The sequence below is a fragment of the Falco peregrinus genome, chromosome 19, assembly GCF_023634155.1.
Source record: "Falco peregrinus isolate bFalPer1 chromosome 19, bFalPer1.pri, whole genome shotgun sequence".
In the NCBI taxonomy this organism is placed as follows: domain Eukaryota; kingdom Metazoa; phylum Chordata; class Aves; order Falconiformes; family Falconidae; genus Falco; species Falco peregrinus.
The window spans coordinates 3,374,085-3,393,828 of NC_073740.1; the positions used below are offsets into that span (position 1 = coordinate 3,374,085).

A 19,744-nucleotide genomic window follows, 5' to 3' on the forward strand; every position below is an offset into this window, starting at 1 on the left:
CCGGCGGCCCCGCCCCAATCCAGCACCGGGACCGGCACCCGTAACCCCGAGCCCGCCCGGTACCCCGGCACCGGCACCCCCGAGCCCGCCCGGTACCCCGGAGCGCCGACACGCACCGGCGGCCCCGCCCCAATCCGGCACCGGGACGGGCACCGATACCCCTGAGCCCGCCTGGTGTCCCGGCACCGGCGACATGCACCGGCACCGGCGGCCCCGCCCCAATCCGGTACTGGGACTGCCGACATCCACCGGCACCAGGGCCGGTACTTCCATCAGCTGGGACCGGGACCGGCGGCCCCGCCTCAGTCCGGCACCCTGGTTACCGGTACCCCTGAGCCCGCCGGGCACCGGGACCTCCGACGTCAGTCGGGACCGGCGGCCCCGCCCCAATCTGGCACCGGTACCTCCGACATCCACCGGCACCAGCATCGCCCCGGCGCCCTCCCGGTGCCCCCAGCCCAAGCCGGCAGCGCCCCGGTACCGCGGACATGGACCGGCACCGGGTGCTCCCAGCGCCCAGCCCCGCCCCGCCCGGGGGCGGCGGGACCCGGGACACACGGCGCGGGGCCGGGGCAGCCCCTGAACACGCGTGCCCCGCACCCCGGGCGGCCCTTGCACACGCGTGTGTCCATGTGCGTGGCAGCCCCTGCACAAGTGTGTCCCCGCACACATGGTAGCCCCTGCACACGCATGTCCCCACACCCCAGGTGGCCCTTGCACAGGCATGTGTCCATGTGCATGGCAGCCCTGGCACATGGGTGTCCCAAACGCCAGGTGGCCCCTGCACACGTGTCTCCACGCCCTGGGCAGCCCTTGCACGCATGTGTGTCCATGTGCGTGGCAGCCCTGGCACATGTGTGTCCCCACACCCCAGGTGGCCCCTGCACACGCATGTGTCCCTGTGCATGGCAACCCCTGCACATGCATGCGTTCATGTGCGTGTCAGTCCCTGCACACGCGTGTCCCCGCACCTCGGGTGGCCCTTGCACACGCGTGTGTCCATGTGCGTGGCAGCCCCCGCAGACGCGCGCGCCCACGCCCACGTGGCCCCACGGCGGCTGCCCCCTCATCCCCGCCAGGGGGCGGTCGCGGCCCAGAGCCCCTTCCTGCGCGGGGGCGGAACTTCCGGCGGGCGCCGCAGGGACTGCTGGGAGCTGTAGTTCCACCCGGGCGACCGAGACACTGCCCCCGCGCCGGCTCCCGGTTCCCGGCCCCGGTCCGGAGGAGGCAGCGCGGCGGCAGCTCACAGCCCCTTTATTGGCGTTGACAGGGGACAAGCGGGCGGCGAGGCCCGGCGGTGCCCGGGGTGAGGCCTGTCCCGCGGCTCCAGCGCTGCGACCCGGCTCGGCCCACGGCTCAGGCCTCCTGGGGGGCACCGGCGGGCGGCGGGGGGGGCCGGCCTGCGGGAGAAAGGCGGGTGGTGGTGGGGCTGGAGTCACGGCACTGTGCCCCCCCTGCCGCCCCCCCCCCTACACCCTGCTCTTGGTCCCCATAGCCCTTTCACCCTGGCACCCCCTTCCTCCTGGCTCCCTGCTCTGGTCCCCTGCAGCCGCCCCGCCCCCCCCCCCCCCCCCCTTCTAGCCCCTGCTCCGGTCCCTACAGCCCCCACTAGTCTCCCCCCAGCCCCTGATTTGGTACCCCATTCCTCCTGGCTCCACCCTCTGCCCCCTCCAGCCCCCGCCCCCCTATAGTCCCCCATCCTGGTCCCCTGCTCTGTCAGCCCTAGCTCTCTCCTCTGGTGCCATGTAGCCCCCCCCACAGCCCCTCTATGCTAGCACTCTGCAGTCCCCCAGCCTGCACACCCCCCCCCATGCACCCCCACAGCCCCCCCCTCCCACACACACTTTCACCCCCTGCTCTGGCCTCTACAGCCCCCACTCACCCCCTATAGTCCCCTGTCCTGGCCCCTACTCTGCCCCCCCAACCCCCTCCCCAGCACCCCACTCTGGTGCTATGTAGCCCCCCATGCTGGCATCCTGTAGCATCCCAGCCTGCCCCTTCCCCCTCCCCCATGCACCCCACAGCCTCCCCCCCCCCCCCCTTTACCCCCTGCTCTGGCCCTTGCAGCCCCCCACTATGCCCCCCAATCTTGGCCCCCTGCTCTGCCCCCCCCAGCACCCCACTCCAGTGCTGTGTAGCCCCACACAGAGCCCCCCATGCTGGCACCCTGCAGCCCCCCAGCCTGCCCCCTCACCTGGAGGGAATCACGGTGACGTAGGGGTGACCGGGGTGTGTCTCGCTATGGGGAAGCGAAGGCCCCGGGGGGTTCAAAGGCAGCGGCCGCTGAGGTGGGGGGGGCTTGGCTGGACCTGGGGGCTGCAGGGGAATGGGGGTGTCAAAGCTCCAGCATGGGCTGACCCCCCCGATGGGCTTGGGGAGGGGGGGGAAAACCACCTCCTGGCCCCACGGGGGGCAGGGGCTGCCTGGCCCAGGCGCACGCTGTCCTGCCCCACACGCTGCCACTGCGCTGCTGTTACCTGAGTGCCTGCCACCACAGGGTCCGCGGGCAGCGGGCGTGTGGGGGGGGGCGGCCTGTCCGAGGGGGGGGCCTAGGCAGAGAAAGCAGGGACAGTGAGACAGCCAGGGGACAGCGAGACAGCTCGGGGACTGGCGGCTGTGGGGATGAGCCCCCTGCTGAGCAGGAGGGTTGTGGGGGGCTGTGCCACAGAGGGGCACAGCCCGCAGGTCCCCAAGAGCTGGTGCGCAGCCAGGCATGCAGTGGTGGCCGGCGGCCAGGGCGGTGCCACCCGGGACCCCCACCCCGGCGTTACCTTGGGAAGAGGGTCCGGCGGGAGAGGCCGGGAGGGCGGATCGGGCCGGGCCAAGCCGAGGGCAGCCGGCTGCAGAGAGAGGGAGAGGGGGCAGGCGCGCCATGCAGCCCTGCAGTGGGGCAAGCCGTGCAGCATGCGGAGACCCCCCTCCCACCGCAAAGCAGAGAAACCCCCCCACCCCACAGTGGGCGGCGCAGGGGCTCAGTCCTGCACCAGCAGCCCTGCTTTTTGGATGGCTGCGGCATCCAGCCAGGGCACTGATCCTGGAGAAGCGCAGCCAGTGCCACGTGCGGCACAGGACATCACAGCGGCGTGGTCCAGGGCCGTGCCAGGCTGCTCCTGTCCCAGGGTGCCACAGAGTCACCACACAGCTCCGGAATGGAGGGATGCTCAGAGCTGGTACCAGGGATGCCTCCTTGGCAACAACCAGACCAAACCCCAGTACCCACGGCAACCAGCCTGTTACCACAGCGACAGCATCACCCTCACCAGCAGGTCCCTCCATCACCAGCCCCCCCCAGGCTCTCACCTTGCTTCTGTGCATGACCTGCAGCTCCGTGGCCTGACGCCACTGTGGGGGCCGGGGGCGCTCTGGGGGGCCCTGGCTGCCCAACCGGGGCTCCGGCTGCGAGATCCTGCAGGGGAGAGGCAGGATCAGGCCCCGCTCGCTCCGGGCAGTTGGGGGACCCCACATGATGACCGAGCGACACCAACACCAGCAGAAGCCCAAGAGAAACAAACCCCTCGGCGCCGGAAGATGCAACACCCTGCACCCCGGGGGCTGCCCCACACCCCACGGGCACTGCCAGGGGAAGATCGCAGCACCGGAGGCCTTGCGAAGCAGGACAGCTCAGGGACAGCCCCACGCCCAGGCTCCGGCAGTGACGTTACCCGCTCCAGCCGTCTGGGGCTTCTGGACCCAGGAATCGCACCCGGGTCTCAGCACTGTGGGGAGAAGAGTGGGGGGCTCAGCCTGCAGGTGGGGGCCAGTGGGAGGGGGGAGGAACCGCGGTGACATGGGGCGACGACACACGACAGGGTCTGCTACCTGTGCCGGAGGGGATGCATGCAGGCACACACGGACTGTCACCCGCTTGGGGACACATGCATGCAGACCGCTCGGTCAGCCGCTACGGGACGCACACACGCGTGTGAATGCACATGCACGCGCCCCGCTTACCCACCGCGCACGTGTGCGTGCCCACATGCAGGCAGGCAGCGCCGGTACCTGTCACGGCACACGCATGCACACAGAGGCGTGCATGCCACCCACGTGCCACCCATCCCCGCCAGCGCGGTTACCTGTACTGGCAGGAGGTCCCCTTGCCCAGCTGGCAGAGGTGCTTGTGCAGCCCGGCACGGCGGGCGCAGCAGAAGCCCAGCGCCAGGGCCAGCCCCAGCAGCGCGCTCAGCAGCAGGGCGGTGGGCAGGGCGCTCCCCGCTGTGGAAAGCGGCACGTCAGCCCCCCCTGCACCCCACGCGGGCTCCGGCCGCACAAAGACCCATTCTCTGCGCGGCGGCCGCCTGCCTCTGCCCTCACCTCGCTCCAGGGCGGCGGGGCCGCTGTCCTGGCTGCCCCCTGCGCCGGGGCTCTCACAGGTCGGGGGGGCCCAGCCCCGCTCGCAGTGGCAGTGCCCGTGGTTGTTGCACACCTGAGCGGGTGACACCGAGCTTCAGCCCCCAGCAGGTCCCCACCGCTAGCACCACCACCGCCCCCCCCCACGAGCCCTGCACTCACCCCGTGCCCGTGGCACCTGCTGTGGCACTGCTGGTCACCCAGCGCAGAGACATCCTGGCACCGGTGCTGGAGGCACACCTACCGGGGGATGGGGTGTCAGCACCAGGCGAGACCCCCCCAGCCCCCTTCCTGCCACGCTGGTACACACCTTCCCGGAGCCGCAGGCAGTGCCAGGCAGCACCATAGCCGCATCGCTCACGTCCTCGTCCCTGGGCAGGACTGTCCCCTGGCAGGACCCTTCTGCTCGGTCTCCATGGGTGCCACCACGCTGGCACTGCAGCATCCCGCAGCCAGCGTCCCTGCAGGGATGGAGAGGGGTCAGGGGCAGGGGGGATAGCAAGGGGGGGACACAAGGTGGGGACGGCACTCACTGCTGGGCACAGGCGACGTAGGAGCCATTGGGGAGCTGCCCGCAGTGCCCACGTTCATCCCCTTTTGCATTCAGAAAGGTCATGCAGGAGCTGGAGACGGGGCCGGCACCTGCAGCAGGGGGGGCAGCAAGCCTCAGCACCCCCACCAGGCCCCTGGCCCCCATCCTGGCCCCGCCATACCTGGCCCCAGCAGCTGCTGGCACTGCCCCTCATAGGTGGCACAGGCACCGCCGTAGCAGACCGCCCGCCTGCCGGCGCAGGGCTGCCCGTCCTGCAGGAAGGTGTCGGGGGGACAGTGCGGCGAGACCCCGTCACAGAACTCGGGCAGGTCACATTCACCCAGTGGCTCCCGGCACATGTCCCCGGCACGGCGCAGCTGGGGGGAGGCACAGTCAGATGAGTGGGGTCCCCCAAGAAACCCACCCTGGGGAGTGGCTGGAGCACCGGTGCTGTCACCTGCCTGTCCCCACATACCTGGCAGTCCTGGCAGCAGGCATCCCCTGTGGCACACTCGGCCCCGGGCACCAGCTGGCAGGTGCTGCTGTTGCAGCAGGGATCAGTGCACTCCTGCGGGCAGAGGGGCTGCAGTGAGCGAGGGGCACTGGCATCCCCCCCGCCAGCCCTGCAGCAGGGCTGGAGCATGGCATGGGCAGCCCCAGGTTTAAAAGAAAGGGGGTGACTGCAGGGGAGACCCCAGCCCGCCCAGAGCCCCCCGTACCACGCTGAGGCCACAGTCACAGCCCTCGCCCAGCTCCAGAAAGTGGTTGCCGCAGCGGGGGCTCCCGGCCAAGCGCCGGGGCTCGGGGACGTTGGACAGGCACCAGCCCTGTCCCTGCCGCAGGCTGCGCTCCAGGTCCTGCCGGCTGCAGTTGCTGAAGCTCAAGCCGGGTGTCAGCCTGTGGAGCCAGAGAAAGGGGCCATGAGGCTGGGAGGGGGCTCAGCCCCGGCCCCCCGCCACCCTGCCTGCTGCTCTCACCCCGTGGGCGATGCCATGATGCAGCCGCGGTCCTGCTGGAGGTCGCTGCAGTCACAGAAGCGCCCGGCACTGTCGTGGCGCATGCCCAGGTTGTGCCCCAGCTGATGGGCCACGGTGGAGGCGACGACAAGGACACTGATCGAGTGGTCCTACGGGACAGGGGGGGTCAGGGTGGGCAGGTGGCAGCAGGATGGGGAAGGGGGCAAGTGGCACTGACCATGCTGACCCCCCCAGAGCGTGCAGAACACATGGAGGCTTGAGCCGACATCCCCACTGAGACGTCCTCAAAGCGTGTGCCCCTGGGGAAAGAGCGCAGGGGTTGGGGGGCTGCCTGCACGCCTTGTCTCCCACTCCCGTTTTGACCCCCACTCACGTGAGGAGCTGGGCATTGTCATGGGGCAGCCGGGGCAGCAGCTCCTCCCGGCGCCAGCGCAGGAACCGCTCCAGTGCAGCCCTGGCACTGCCGCCCACCGCGAACCTGTCGCCCTCGCTCCAGACCTCCACCGCCAGCAAGGCCACCCGCACTCCCAGCGGCTGGAAGAACTGGCAGGGGGCGGGCACGGGGGAGGTGGGTCAGAGACCTCTGGTACCACAGCAGCGAGGGCACAGCCGAGCACCGGGCTGGCATGGACAGCGCCCGGTGCATCAGAGCAGCAACTTACCGCGTCCACCTGGTTGGCAATTTCAAGGGTCCGGGTGCGAACGCGTTGCAGGTCACGGTAATTCTGGAACTGGGGGTGGAGGTGGGGGGTGTCAGGGGGGCTGAGGGGGAGCAGGGCAGCCCCCACGCCAGGGATGCCTGCCCAGCACTCACCGCAGCATAGTCCACCACCATCACCAGCTCCACAAACCGCTGCTCCGCAACCGCCCGCTTGCCCTGGGGAGGTAGAGGGAGTCAGGGCACGGGCAAGGGGACCCCCCTCCAGTGGGGTGAGACCCACGGGTGACCTACCCTCTGTGACCAGGGGGGCTCGGTCTCTGTTGCCTCTGCCCAGGGAGGGTCCAGGAATCCCTGCTCGCAAGCCCGTGGTGCCAGCCGGACCTCACGCGGCCGGTACACGATGTGCCGCCCCAGTGGGCTGCCGGTGTCCGGCTCCAGCCCGTAGCTCCTGGTCTCTGACAGCCAGAGGTGGCCGCTGGGGAAGGGGAGAGGAGGGGTCAGCGGCACGGTGGGAGCCGGGCTCGGGGATCGCTGGGGCCAGGGGCTCACCTGAGTCCGGCGCAGGCGCAGAGGCTGGCCCAGGAGCCAGGAAAGCCCCGCACCGTTCCCCGGTAGCAGCAGTGCTCCTGCAGCAAAGAGGGGGCGCTTCAGGAGCTAGCCCCTTACCAGGGTCCCTCCAGAGCACGGGGACAGCTCAGGGACACTGCTGGGGACATGATGTGCCTGGGCCCTACCTGCTTGCTGGCCTCCTGTGTCACCTGCGTGCCGTTGGGCAGGTAGTAGAGCAGCGCCCCAGTGCCCAGCACCAGCTCCCTGCCAGAGACATGCGTCACCCTGCAGCAGGGACCCCCAGCTCCCCCCATCCTGAGCACACCACTGATGAAAACAGGGACCCCCGGTACCTCCCACCCTGCTGTGGGTGCACCTCGGATGGAGACAGGGTCCCTGGGACCCCCCATCCCACATGATGGCGAAAGGGAACAAGGGACCCCCATTCCACATGCACCACGGATGGAGAGAGGGTCCCCCAGACCCTCTTTGTGCACTTTGTGCACCATGGATGGAGATGGACCCCATGGAAGCCCCACCCTGCACGTATCATTCCACGGATATGGGACCCCCAGGACCCCCATCCCACTCATGCCCCTGCTCTGCCCCAGTCAGCCGCCGACTCACCAGTTCTGCTCCAGCTCCAGCACCAGCCGTGTCCCCTCCAGCTCCAGCAGGACCCGCAGCCGGGCAGGGAAGCCCCCCTGCCACAGGCAGCGGTTACAGGAGAACCTCCTGCCCCAGGGGGACCTGACCCAGCACCAAGCCGCGGGGTCCCCTCCCATCCCCACACCCCCCCTGAAATGCCATGACCCCCAGGGTGGGGCATCGAAGGGGGGCCGGGGACCCACCTGGCGCGTGCCTGGAGGGAGGGGGCGGAAGGGATCCTCTGTTGGCCCCCACCCTCGCACCCTGCAGGAAGCGTCCCTCCCTCCCGGGCTCATTGTGCGGGGAAGGGGGTGTCGGACGGAGAGGGCCCCCCCCCCCCACCGCCCCTCGCGCTTCCTGCCCGGTGCAGCGCGGCGGAAACACCAGAGAGACTCCCAACAGCCATGGGGCGGGCTGGGCCCTTCCGCCACAGCCAGGAGGAGCGCCGGGAGGGTGGGTGCCCCGACCCACCGAGGTCCTGCCTGGCACCGGCGGAGGAGAGGAATTTGCTGGAGGCCCCCTCCCCACTGCCCCTGGGGTGCCCGGACCCTCCGGGTGTTTGGACCCTCAAGGACACGGGGCCTGAATGGTGAGTCTCCTGCAGTGGGAAGGGGGCAGGGGGAGGTGGCGGGGTGCAGGCAGCCCCCCCTCCCAGCTGTGACAAGCCCCTTTGTGACACAAGCGCCCCAGGAACGCGGGCGAGGGCTCACCTGGGTTGCCTCTGCCAGGCTGAGAGTCTGGTTGTCCCGCAGGACCCACGGGGTCATGTGCCAGGAGCGTCCCAGTTCTGTGTGGCGCTGCCGTGAGCTGTCACCTGCATGGGGACAGAGCTGCTCCAGCACCCATCGCAGCCCCTCCGCCCCCCATCACCTGTCCCAGCCCTGTCACCCACCGCAGCCCACCCCCCCCCCAGTCACCCGTCCCAGCCCTGTCACCCACCACAGCCCACCCCCCCCCAGTCACCCATCCCAGCCCTGTCACCCACCGCAGCCCAACCCGCCCAGTCACCCATCCCAGCCTGGTCACCTGTCTGCAGTCCACCCCCCCCAGTCACCCACCCCACCCCAGTTACCCGTTCCAGCCCATCCACCCCAGTCACCCGTTCCAGCCCATCCACCCCAGTCACCCGTCCCAGCCCAGTCACCCATAGCAGCGTGGCCCCCCCTAGTCACCTGTCCCAGCCCGGTCACCCATCGCAGCACCCCCCACCCCCGGGCACCCATTCCAGCCCCGGCACCCACCACAGCCCCACCCCCCCCTCCAGACACCTGTCCCAGCCCCATCACCTATCGCAGCCCCCCCACCCCTTAGTCAGCCATCCCAGCTCTGTCACCCATCGCAGCCCCCCACCCCTTAGCCACGCCAGCCCTGTCACCCATCGCAGCCCCCCACCCCCAGGCACCCATTCCAGCCCTGTCACCCATTGCAGCCCAGCCCCACACAGTCACCCATCACCGCCCAGTCACCCCCTGTCCCCCATCCCAGCCAGCCCCCCCCCCCTGTGCTGCCCCCATCCCAACCAGCCCCCCCAGGGCCCAGGCAGGAGTCTGGGGTGGGAAGCAGGAACTGGGACCCCCGTGGGCTCACCCCAGCAGCGCCCATGGTCCCCCCAGTCCCCGCCCCGAGCACCCCCTGCCCACAGCGCCCGGGGCATGGCTCCAAGGGGGCTGGAGGTGACCCCCGCGGGGGACTGCGGCAGGGCGGCGGGGGCGCATCCCCCCCCCCCGCTCGGGATGGGGTCCCCTGCCAGGCCTTGCGTCAGCCCCGGCCCAGCCGCCCAGTACAACCAGCTCGGGGACTGGGGCAGGGCTGGGAGGCCCGGCCCGGCTGACTCATTAGTCCCCCCCGCCCCGCAGCGCCCCCCCCCGGTCTCCGTGGACCCCCACCCTCCGGGGGCCCGGCTGTTGCTGGAGCGGCGGGGGTCCCCCGCAGACCCCGCTCCCCACCAGCCCAGGGAACGCGGGTTCCCAGGGCTACGCGCTCCCACGGGGGGGCGGAGCACCGAGCATCCCGCAGGGCTGCGGCCCCCGGTCCCGGCTGCCCGCCCACTCCCCCCCCCGCCCGGCTGCTGCCGGTCCCCGAGGGTCCCCGCGCGATGGCCGGGGGGGACGCGAGGAGCTAACTCCCGCGGGCTGGGAGGGGAGGGGGGGGGAGGCGCACGACACACACAGACCGGGGACTCCCCCGCGGACCTCAGGTCCCCACTCACCTGCGCCACTCCCGCTGGTCCCGGTGCCGGCGGCGATGAGCAGCCCCGCGGCGAGAAGCGGCCAGAGCAGCCGCAGCGCCCGCGCCCCCCCTCCCCCCATGGTCCCCCCCGCAGCCCCAGCGGGGCCCGGTGGTCCCCGGCCGGCGGCTCACCAGCTACCCCGCCACGGCCGCTACCCGCCGCGCATGGCACCGCCGCCGCCGCCCGGCCCGGCCCGGCCCGGCCCGGGGGGCGGAACTTCCTGCCCAGCCACGGCCCGGCCCCGCCCCCCGGCCCGCCTCCGGGCCCGCCCCCAGGCCCGCCCCGGCCCCGCCCCCGGCCCCTGCCGCCCGCCCCCTCGGGCCCGCCCCCACGGCAGCGCTCCGGGGCTCCGCCTGTGCCCGGGGCTGTGGGCCGCTGCCCGGGCCCCGCCCTCGAGCCCCGCCCCCTGTGGTGGGCCGGGACCCCCGCCTCTGCCACCCCACACTCCAGAGACCCTCACCTTTTTCACCCCACACTCTGGAGACCCCCACCTTTGCCACCCCATGCTCCGGAGACCCCCACCAACTCCACCCCTCACTCCAGAGACCCCCTGCCTCCAGCACCCCACGCTCCAGAGACACCCACCTCTGGCACCCTGTGCTCTGGAGACCCTTGCAAACTCTGCCCTGCGCACCAGAGACCCCCGCTATCCCCATCCCACGCTCTGGAGACCCCACCTTCTTCATTCCATGCAGCAGAGACCCCTGCCAACTCCATCCCATGCTCTGGACACACCCATCTTCTCCACCCCATGCTCTGGAGACCCTCACCTTCTTCACCCCATGCAGCAGAGACCCCCACCTTCACCATTCTGTAGAGCAGAGACCCCCACCTGCACTATCCCATGCACCAGAGCCCCCCACCTTCACCATTCTGTAGAGCAGAGACCCCCACCTGCACTATCCCATGCACCAGAGCCCCCCACCTTCACCATTCTGTAGAGCAGAGACCCCCACCTGCACTATCCCATGCACCAGAGCCCCCCACCTTCACCATTCTGTAGAGCAGAGACCCCCACCTGCACTATCCCATACACCAGAGCCCCCCACCTTCACCATTCCATAGAGCAGAGACCCCCACCTGCACTGTCCGTACACCCGAGACCCCTGCCTTCCCCCCCATCCATCAGAACCCCCTACCTTCACCACCCCACACCCAGAAGACCCTCCACCCCCATGGCCCTCACAGCCCCTTTCACCACTCCGTACACCAGAGACCTGCACCCCACAGACCGCACTCCGCACCCTGCAGGGGGGGCTGCGGGGGGGGGGGGGGGGGCGGGGGGGCACAGCCTTTATTGCCGGCCACCCTCAGGCCGCGTACTGCATGTCCTCCTCGCTGCTGTCCTGGGAGATGCTGCCGTCCCCAGGGGTGCAGGCGAGGCACGTGCCACCCGCCTCCTTCCAGCACTGCTCACAGTACCAAGCACCGCAGGTGGGCACCGGGCAGACCTGGTCCTGGGGGGTCTTGGGCATCTCGCACACCGTGCAGTACTGGCGCACCCAGCGGCGCAGCCACGGCCAGCGCCGGCAGCACCACTCCACCAGTGGTATCCCCTGCAGCGAGGCCAGCGCCGTGTGGGGCTTGGGTTGAGCAGCCCAAACACGGTGAAACCAACCTGGGGTTGGGGGATGGTGGCACCCACCGCCCCGGCACCCTGGTGTGGTCCCAGCCCTGCATCCCCATCCCCACTCACCAGTCCCGGGTGCCGCTGTGCCCGCTGTCTGATGCGCTTCCGCTGCCAGTGGATGAAGCTCTGCCGCTGCTGCAGCATCTTGTTGTACAAGTACAGCACGCGGCTCTTCTCCCGCTGCGCCAGCAAAAACCATGAAGTGTGCCCGGGGACCCCCAACAATGCCCCCCTGGGCCAGCCCACGCTGTGCCAGGCCCTCAGTTGGTGCTGGCACTGCCGCTCACCTTGGGGAAGTAGAAGGCTGCGATGACGCGGCGCAGGCGGTACGTGTAGACCTGGACCAGGCAGAGCAGTGCCAGCAAGGCCAGGGGCAGGCAGCTGCCCAGGTACTCCTGCCTCTTCATGCTCTGGGGCTGCGGCAGGCAGGCTGGGGACATGGTGGCATCGCTGAGCCCCTGGGCAAAACCCCCCCAGCCCCTCTGCGAGGCAGCAGTGGCCAGGCCATGGAGCTGGGGCAGGGGGTGTCCCATCCCTGATGTGTCTCACCTATGTTGGACGTCTCCAGACTGGTGTCAGAGGAGCTGTTGAGGACACCGATGGTGCTCCGCAGGAGCCGAGCCATCAGGGATGTGCCCATCACATGGACGACCAAGTGGTGGCTGCCTGTGGGATGGGAGCATGGAGGGGGGGAAGCTGTGGGGCTGGGGAGGTGGGGGATGACCCTTGCATTGCTGCGGGGCATGCTGCGGCCATGGGGCTGGGGGCTGCCCCCTGGCACTGTGGGGCTGGGGGCTCACTCTGGAAGGAGTACTGCACAAAGGAGTGCTGCTGGATGACGCTGAGCGTGGTGAAGAGCACGTGGTCCAGGATGCAGGCAAGGACGAGGAGGACCAGGGGTGCAACGCACTCCAGCAGCTGCAGCACCTGTGGGGAGTGAGGTCTGCCGCAGCCCGCCCCCCAGCCCCAGCCCCCCAGCCCCCCAGCCCCCCAGCCCCCTGCCAGCCCCTCACCATGCTCTGCACCTCAGGCGGCTGCATGGTCAGGCGGCACGGGAAGATGATGGTGGAGACCTCTGCCCGGCGCAGGGGTAGCAGCGTCCGCTTGTGCTGGGAGAGGGGGAGCAAGGTGGCTCAGCACAGTCCCCCGGGACCCCCTGCCATGGGGGGGAGCCACCTTTCGCCCCTTCTTCCCCCTCACCTGCTTTTTGCGGCGGGCATCAATTTGGCGGAAGTAGGTGCTGATGTAGACGTTGTCGAAGGAGATGTCCTTGCAGTACTGCCTGGTGTAGGAGAACGCCCTGGCAAGAGGTGGGGGTCCAGAGGGGGACAAAGGACTGGCTGCAGTCCCCCAGGACACCCCCACCCCCTTGTCTTTGTGCCCCCCCCCCCAGACTTGCTACCAAAGGAAGCCCCCACCCCTCCATTCCCTGTGGCTGGCACAGGAGTGCCTCCCCCCTACCCTCCCCCATCCTGGAGCTCACGAGATGAAGACGAGGAGGAAGGTGAAGGAGAGCAGCAGGCGGAAGAAGGTGACGGCCTGGCCCACGTAGGCACCATGCTGCTGCAACTGCTTGTTCACCTCCTCCAGCAGCTGCTCCGACGTTATGTTGGCACCCATCAGCATCTCGCGGTGCTCCTCCTGTGGCAGAGGGACTGTGGGGCTGAGCAGCATCCAGCACCCACCCTGGCCCTGGGCTGGGGGGACAGGCACCCACCTGGATGACAATGTTGGCAGTGAATTCCTGGCTGAGGCTGTCGACGGAGTTGTTCACCATGTCATACATCTGCCCGAAGTTGCCCTCCACAGGGATCCTGTCCTGGCACCAGGTCTGCATGACTGTGGGCACAGAGTGGGGATGGTGCCAGCCCAGCTGCGACCCCTGGGCATCACCCTGGGGCTGCAGGGGCAGAGCTGGAGCTGCCCCACTGAGGGAGGACAGGGTGAGGGTCCCACACGTCACCCACGCCTGGCAATGTGGCAGAGGAACTCGAACTTCATGGGCAGGCAGAGGAGGTGGCTGATGATGGGCACGGCCACTTGTGCCAAGCAAGCCTTGTATAATTCGTCGAACCAGTCCCAGCAGCGCTGCATGCCCAGTTGGATCATGTCTGGAGGACAGGCACCCTCAGCATCCACACACGCCCAGCCCCACTGGCCCCAGTAACCCAGGGTGCCCAGTGAGGCCAGTACAGGGGGGCTGCATCCACCTCATCACCTGGCTGGCAGCTGCCCACCCCACCTGCTGCCAGCCTCCTGCCCCCCCACTCACAAACGCAGCGCATTTTGGTCTTCATTTCATACAGCTGCTGGGTGCTCTGGGCTGCCTGGGGCTTCGGGTGCTGCTCGGGCTTCGGCTGCTGCCCGGGCTTCGGGTGCTGCTCGGGCTTCAGGTACTGCTGCTGCTTCAGGTCATACCCTGCCTCGCTGGCCACCTCCTCATTCAGTGCCATGAAGGCACGCGAGATGTTCTGCATCTCGGTGCTCAGCATCTCCCCGCTCCACTGCCAGGGGGACACACACAGGCTCGTCTCCAATCCCCTGGGCCCCCCACCACCCACTCCAGCCCCCTGCCTCACCATCAAGTCCTCCATCACTTTGCGCATGGGGTCCATCATCAACTGCCAGAGCCGGCGAGTGTGGTTGATCTGCATCTCCGTTACACAGCCCAGCATGCGCGTCACCTCCTCCAGGTTGTGCCAGGTATTGGTCACAGGCCCTGGCACCAGCAGGGGTGTTTCAGACCTCGCCAGCACTCAGGACCCCACTGGAGGGGACAGGGATGTGGGGGGACCCTACCATTGTAGATGGCGGCGAGGACAATGGAGAGGACGTAGACCCGGCCCTCCTTGCCCAGGAATTTGGGGACCATGAGCAGGGTGGCACAGCGAAAGTGGGGGGACACGGCCCAGCCCAAGGTGGTCACCCCTGCAGAAAGCGGAGAGCTGTCCCCACGGTCCCATGGAGAACCCCCCAGGTCGGTCTCCCGATGGCCCCCTCTCCCCCCCCAGTCCCCTCCCAGCCCCATCCTCACCTGTAAGCCCCCAGGAAATCCACATCTTGCTTGTGTCCGTGAGGTTCATGGGGATGATGAGGAGCCAGCAGAGCCCTGAAACACCCACAAACGTGCCCTGAGCCCTGGTGCCACTGGTCCCCCACTGTACCTGGCACAGGGGCACACTCACCAAGGCCAAAGAAGATCCCGACGCAGGCACCCAAGAAGAACTTGCTGGCACGATACTGGTCCGGCTGGCTCCAGAGGAACTGGCTGCACGGGGCAGGCAGCAGCGAGACCATCACTCGCTTCAGGGCTGAGGGGGAAGGGAGGCGTCAGCCCTGCCCCCCCCCGCTGCCCACGGGCAGCCGGGCCGGGAGTGGGGGCGGGGGGGAATCTCACTCGTGTTGGGTGGTTTCTGCCTCCTGGGTGCTTCTGCCCCCACCGAGCAGCCCTGCTTGGGACCCATCACTGGCTTCATGGCTCCATGCCTCGTCCTGGACACGGTGCGGTGCTCCCCAGATCCAGCAACGGTGCGGTGCTCCCCAGCACCATCAACGGCGGGGTGCTCCCCAGATCCAGCAACGGGAGGGTGCTCCCCAACACCAACAACGGTGGGGTGCTCCCCGACACCGACAGTGCTGGGGTGCTCCCCAGATCTAACAACAGTGGGGTGCTCCCCAACGCCGACAGCGGTGGGATGCTCCCCTAGATCTGACAGCGGTGGGATGCTCCCCTAGATCCGACAGTGGTGGGATGCTCCCCCAGATCCGATAACAGCGCGATGCTCCCCCAGATCTGACAAGAGTGCTGCGCCCCCCGGAACTGCCGACACGGGCTGTTGCCAGGGAACGGGCGCGGTGGGCTGGGACGCTCCCGTGGAACCGGGGCATTGTGAGCCGCCGTTCCGCCCCCCGGAGCCCTGCGGCCGGCGCCAGAGCGACCGGCGGGAGCCTCGCAGAGCCCAAGCCAGGCCAGGATGTGGCTGGGCAGAGCCCTGAGAGCCCTGCAGGGGCGGCACAGCCGCGATAAGAGCCCGGCACGGCTTTCCAAGGGCAGGCAGCCCCAGCCGCCGGAGGAGGAGAGTGAGGGGCGGCAGCTGGCCCGCAGCACCGGCGGCTTCTTGCTGGGCATGTTCCTGGCCAGCCTCTACGGGGCTCTGGTGCTGCTGGCGCAGGGCCACAACGTCTGGTTCTGCCTGGTCAGCACCAGCATCCTGGGTGCAGTGCTGGGGCTGGGCATGGCCTTCTCTGGCAACATGCGGCTCACCGTGCTGCTGTCACTGCCCCACATCTTCACCAGTAAGGAGCTGTGGGTCCTGCCACCAGAAGCTAGGGGGGGTGCTGGGGGGTGCTGGGTCCCATCTGAGCCCCAGGACTGACTGCCATGTCCCTGCAGGGGAGGGGAAGATGCTGATGCTGGTGCTGGCGCTGGGCATGGCCATGCAGGGCCCCTGCGCCAACATCCTGCAAAACTTCTCCCGGGCCGCCGAGTCGCTGTCATGCGGGGCCGAGCTCGCCCTCAACCAGACGGCCGAACGGCTGCAACGCGCCAAGGAGCCGCTGATGGGTGAGTGGGGGGCGAGGGGATGCAGGGGGATGGGAGGGTCCCTTCCTGGGGGAAGCCTGGGTAGCGCTGCCCAACCCTGAGCTGCCCTTGTCCCTCAGGGTATGGTCAGGGGTCCCTCTCTCCACAGACGTGCTGGACAAAATCAAGGACATTGCCCAGAAAGCCAAGGTGGTGGGTGACCACGTCCGCAAATTCTTCCGTGCCATCATGGACTCTGTTAGCCACATCGGTGAGTGGGGGTGCCTGAGGGTCTCCCCAGCTCCAGCATCCCCCCTTCCTGCTTTCCCCCTGTCCCTGTCCCCATCACCCATCCCCACTCCTTGCCTGCAGCCCGAGCCCTGCGCAACGTCTGGCTGTGGCTGGCCAACATGAGCAGGGTGTGCAATCGGGAGCTGGGCACGCCGTACAACCGCTGCCTGCGCCTCTTCGACAACGCCAAGGACAACTGCGAGCGTACCATCCCCCTCCTCTTCTTCCTCTGCTACATCATCGTCACCTTCAGGACCCTCTGTGGTCTGGCCACCTGTGAGTGGGTCCCTACCCTTCTGCAGCAGGGCAAGGGGGTGAGGGGGTCAACCCGTGCCCACTGTGAGGACCCCACCCTGACAGAGACCCCCCCTCTCTGCAGTTGCCCTCATCTTCTGTGTCATCCCGGAGTACATCCAGACCTTCCTCCAGAGGCAAATTGCAGACCGTGAGTATCCTGGTGTCGCCAGGGGGGGCGGGGGTCCCTCTCTGCTCCTTCCCAGCTCTTGCCTCAGCTGCCAGCACCACACAGCCCCTTGTCATCCCTGCAGCCCTCAAGAATGCTCTGGACCGCGTCCGCCAGGAGTTTGAATTCAACATCTCGGCTGTGCACCACTTCAATGTCAGCCTCACTGCCAGCAAGAGCCTGGGGGAGGTGGCCTTGGACATCATGGAGGGCGTGCACACACAGCTGGAGCCCACCCGCAAGGTCCTGGGGATCTTCACGCACATCTCCATCTGTGCCATCATCTACCTCTACATCAAGTGAGTGGGCTGGGGTCCCGCTCTACCCCTCCCTGGGGACAGGGACCCAGCGTGCCGGTGCCCAGCATCCCCACTAATGTTCCCAGGGCGCTGCGGTACCGTCGCCGGTACCTGCAGGACGAGACCTTCGACAACGTTTACATCACGCGGCGCTTTGTGGAGATGGACCTGCTGCGGGCGGAGCAGGGCAGACCCACCGTGCTGCCCCTGAGAGGCCGGGAGAGAAGACGCTACATCCCCCCAGGTCAGCCCCAGGGGACCCCTGCAGTGGGGAGCTGGAGGGTCCCGGCATGGCACAGCCTCACGGTGCTCCCATGCCCGCCCAGCTGCGCCGTGGCTGTCGTGGAAGGAGCAGCGCCAGTATGGGATGCAGCTGGTGGGGGTCCTGCGCCATATGCTGCTGGGGATCAGCATCATCCTGGCTGACTTCGGCCTCTTCTGGCTGCTCGACCTGATCCGGCACCAGCTGGAGGGGGAGATTGTCGCCAGGGGTGAGCAGAACCCACTGTGCTGGAGCAGCACCCTTGCTGGCAGAGGCCCAGGCTTTGGGCAGGGGGTGCTCTGTTCCCCAGAACTGAGCCCTCTTGCCCCACAGCACCGGCGGTGATGGGTGTCAACGTCAACGGGACGGGCTACACCAGTGACATCTTCCGGGACTTGGTCTCTGCCTTCGGCGCACTGCAGCAGGGCAACGTCTCGGTGCTCTCCCAGCGCTGCGTCCTCCAGCCGGTGGAGCCCGACTACATCACCTACCTCAGCATGGGTGACTGGGGGTGCTGCACCTTCAGCGTGCTGGGGAGGAGGGGGGGTACAGAGGGGTGTCGCCCCTGTGTGACTCGTATTTTTCCCACCAGGACTCCTGTATGGTGCCTGCTTCTTCATTGCTGTCTTTGGCGGCCACATGGCACGGCTGCGCCGGGTGGTGTGTGCCACCTACTACCCAAGCCGTGAGCAGGTGAGAAGATTGTGTCTCCCCCTCCTCCTCACACCCCCTTGGCAGCCACTGACCCTCACCCCTCATCCCCACCATGCCAGGAGCGCATAGCCTTCCTCCATAGCACCATCCTGGCACGGCGGGCAGGGCTGGTACGCGCCCTGCGCCAAGCCATCACGCAGCACACGGGTGATGCTGGGCAAGGCAACCTGCTCCTCTTCCTCATCTCCAGGTAAGCTCTGTGAGGCTGGAGCCATCCTGACCCCCGTAAGCACCTTGTGGGACATTGCAAAAGGGTGATGCCAGCCCTGGGGGGGTCTGTGGCGAGGGCTTGCCATGCACCCCCGAGGGGTGGCATGGCCCCGTGGAGCATCAGCGCTCTGCCTGCAGGATGCCTATCCTCGCCCGGCTGGCACGGTTCCTGGGCATCCAGCAGAAACGCTGCCTGGCCTGCGGCATGGCGGAGCAGCCGGACTTCATCGCCTGCATCACGATGGGCTGCAAAGGTAGGACCCCCCTAGACCGGGGACACCCCCTCCCCCCCCCAAATCTCCCCCCCACTCTCATGTTCCTGCTCTCCCCAGGGCTGTACTGCCGCGAGTGCTACCAAACCCTGCGCAACATCTGCACCCTCTGCATGGGTCCCCTGACCTACCGGGACACAGGGGACGAGGAGAGGTGAGCAGGGGGTGCAGGGAGCCCACCAGAGCCCAGGGGGGGCCTGCGGGGTGGGGGGGGCTGCAGCCCACCCCGGTGCCCCATCCCTGCAGGGACTCCAGCGACGAGGAGACGGTGGGGCTGTGGCTGGGTGCCGTGCAGGCGCTGCGGGGACAGGAGCAAGGACGGCTGCTGAAGCAGAGCATCCGTGAGGTGGCGGAGGGCCAGGGTGGCGGCCGGCGGCTGCCCTCCGAGCTGGTGGCCCGGCTGCGAGCCCAGCTGAAGGAGGAGGAAAGTGAGAAGAGCGATGGGGACAGCAGCGGGCCGGACAGTGAGGACAGCTCATTCTCCAGGTGAGGGCCGGTGGTGGCGGCGGCGGTGTCCCCAGATACCCCCAGCACTGGGGGTGCTGGTCCCTGACGCTGCTGTCCCCTGTCCCAGCCTGGACTTCAGCTACCAGGACCAGTCTGAGAGCAGTGAGAATGAGCTGGAGGAGGTGATGACCGAGCAGCCACCCAGCAGGGAGGGCAGGGCCCGGTGACAGCAGGATGGTGCCATGCGGCAGCGAGGACACCGGGCCAGGCTCCGGGGGCATGGCTGGAGCCCAAGCAGCGCAGTGGGAGCTGGGGGTGGGTGGGTGGAGGGGCTGGGGACTAAAGCAACTGGGTCCTCAAGGTGCCAGCGTCCCAGTGGCCTGAGCTGGCATCCAGCACCTCATGGTGGTCTTGGCCTCGTGGTGTCCCCAGCCCCTCGACATCCTTGTCCCCAGCCCCACAGTGCCCCCAGCCCCTTGATGGCCCCAGCCCCTGCCCTGTGGTGCCCCCATCTCCATCCCCATGCTACACCCACCCCCTTGATGTCCCTATACCAAGCGCCACAGTGCCCCCAGCCCCTCAATATCACTGTCCCCAGCACCTTGATGTCCCCAGCCCCGGGGCGCCCCCAGCCCCACTCCCTGCCCCAGGCCCAAGCAGAGCAGCACCGGCGGGGGGGGGTGGTGCGGG

General features: G+C 68.7%; 3 protein-coding genes across 9 annotated transcripts; 1 reads left to right on the forward strand and 2 right to left on the reverse strand.

Moving 5' to 3' along the window:
* Positions 1 to 1,237: 1,237 nt before the first annotated feature.
* Positions 1,238 to 10,077, reverse strand: ADAM15 (ADAM metallopeptidase domain 15). 7 transcript variants are annotated; one of them, XM_055792330.1, is made up of 25 exons: positions 9,924 to 10,077; positions 8,425 to 8,528; positions 7,694 to 7,770; positions 7,252 to 7,330; positions 7,067 to 7,143; positions 6,809 to 6,992; positions 6,671 to 6,733; positions 6,519 to 6,587; positions 6,230 to 6,399; positions 6,074 to 6,155; positions 5,857 to 6,005; positions 5,599 to 5,776; positions 5,355 to 5,447; positions 5,061 to 5,256; positions 4,881 to 4,989; positions 4,658 to 4,808; positions 4,510 to 4,587; positions 4,312 to 4,423; positions 4,074 to 4,212; positions 3,663 to 3,716; positions 3,301 to 3,406; positions 2,772 to 2,840; positions 2,478 to 2,549; positions 2,195 to 2,316; positions 1,238 to 1,400 (listed from the first exon to the last, which is right to left on the reverse strand). In XM_055792330.1, exons 1-25 carry the CDS (start codon positions 10,021 to 10,023, stop codon positions 1,244 to 1,246), a joined length of 2,790 nt encoding a protein of 929 aa, XP_055648305.1. In that variant the 5' UTR covers positions 10,024 to 10,077; the 3' UTR covers positions 1,238 to 1,243. The 7 variants fall into 7 exon arrangements, 6 of the variants coding, with proteins under 6 accessions (XP_055648305.1, XP_055648306.1, XP_055648307.1 ...); XM_055792331.1 differs by lacking the exon at positions 3,663 to 3,716; XM_055792332.1 differs by lacking the exon at positions 2,772 to 2,840.
* A 1,177-nt stretch (positions 10,078 to 11,254) lies between these two features.
* Positions 11,255 to 14,871, reverse strand: DCST1 (DC-STAMP domain containing 1). The gene is made up of 14 exons (XM_027785842.2): positions 14,760 to 14,871; positions 14,374 to 14,502; positions 14,154 to 14,293; positions 13,847 to 14,078; positions 13,542 to 13,685; positions 13,292 to 13,413; positions 13,058 to 13,215; positions 12,775 to 12,874; positions 12,588 to 12,683; positions 12,375 to 12,501; positions 12,124 to 12,240; positions 11,862 to 12,004; positions 11,641 to 11,754; positions 11,255 to 11,500 (listed from the first exon to the last, which is right to left on the reverse strand). The coding sequence occupies exons 1-14, from the start codon at positions 14,869 to 14,871 to the stop codon at positions 11,255 to 11,257; spliced, it is 1,980 nt and encodes a 659-aa protein (XP_027641643.2).
* A 677-nt stretch (positions 14,872 to 15,548) lies between these two features.
* Positions 15,549 to 19,659, forward strand: DCST2 (DC-STAMP domain containing 2). Its single transcript, XM_005236823.3, has 15 exons — positions 15,549 to 15,870; positions 15,968 to 16,138; positions 16,266 to 16,367; positions 16,469 to 16,663; positions 16,767 to 16,832; positions 16,936 to 17,149; positions 17,236 to 17,393; positions 17,476 to 17,640; positions 17,745 to 17,912; positions 18,004 to 18,104; positions 18,185 to 18,315; positions 18,474 to 18,589; positions 18,668 to 18,761; positions 18,854 to 19,093; positions 19,182 to 19,659. Exons 1-15 carry the CDS (start codon positions 15,549 to 15,551, stop codon positions 19,279 to 19,281), a joined length of 2,343 nt encoding a protein of 780 aa, XP_005236880.2. The 3' UTR covers positions 19,282 to 19,659.
* The last annotated feature ends 85 nt before the right edge of the window (positions 19,660 to 19,744 follow it).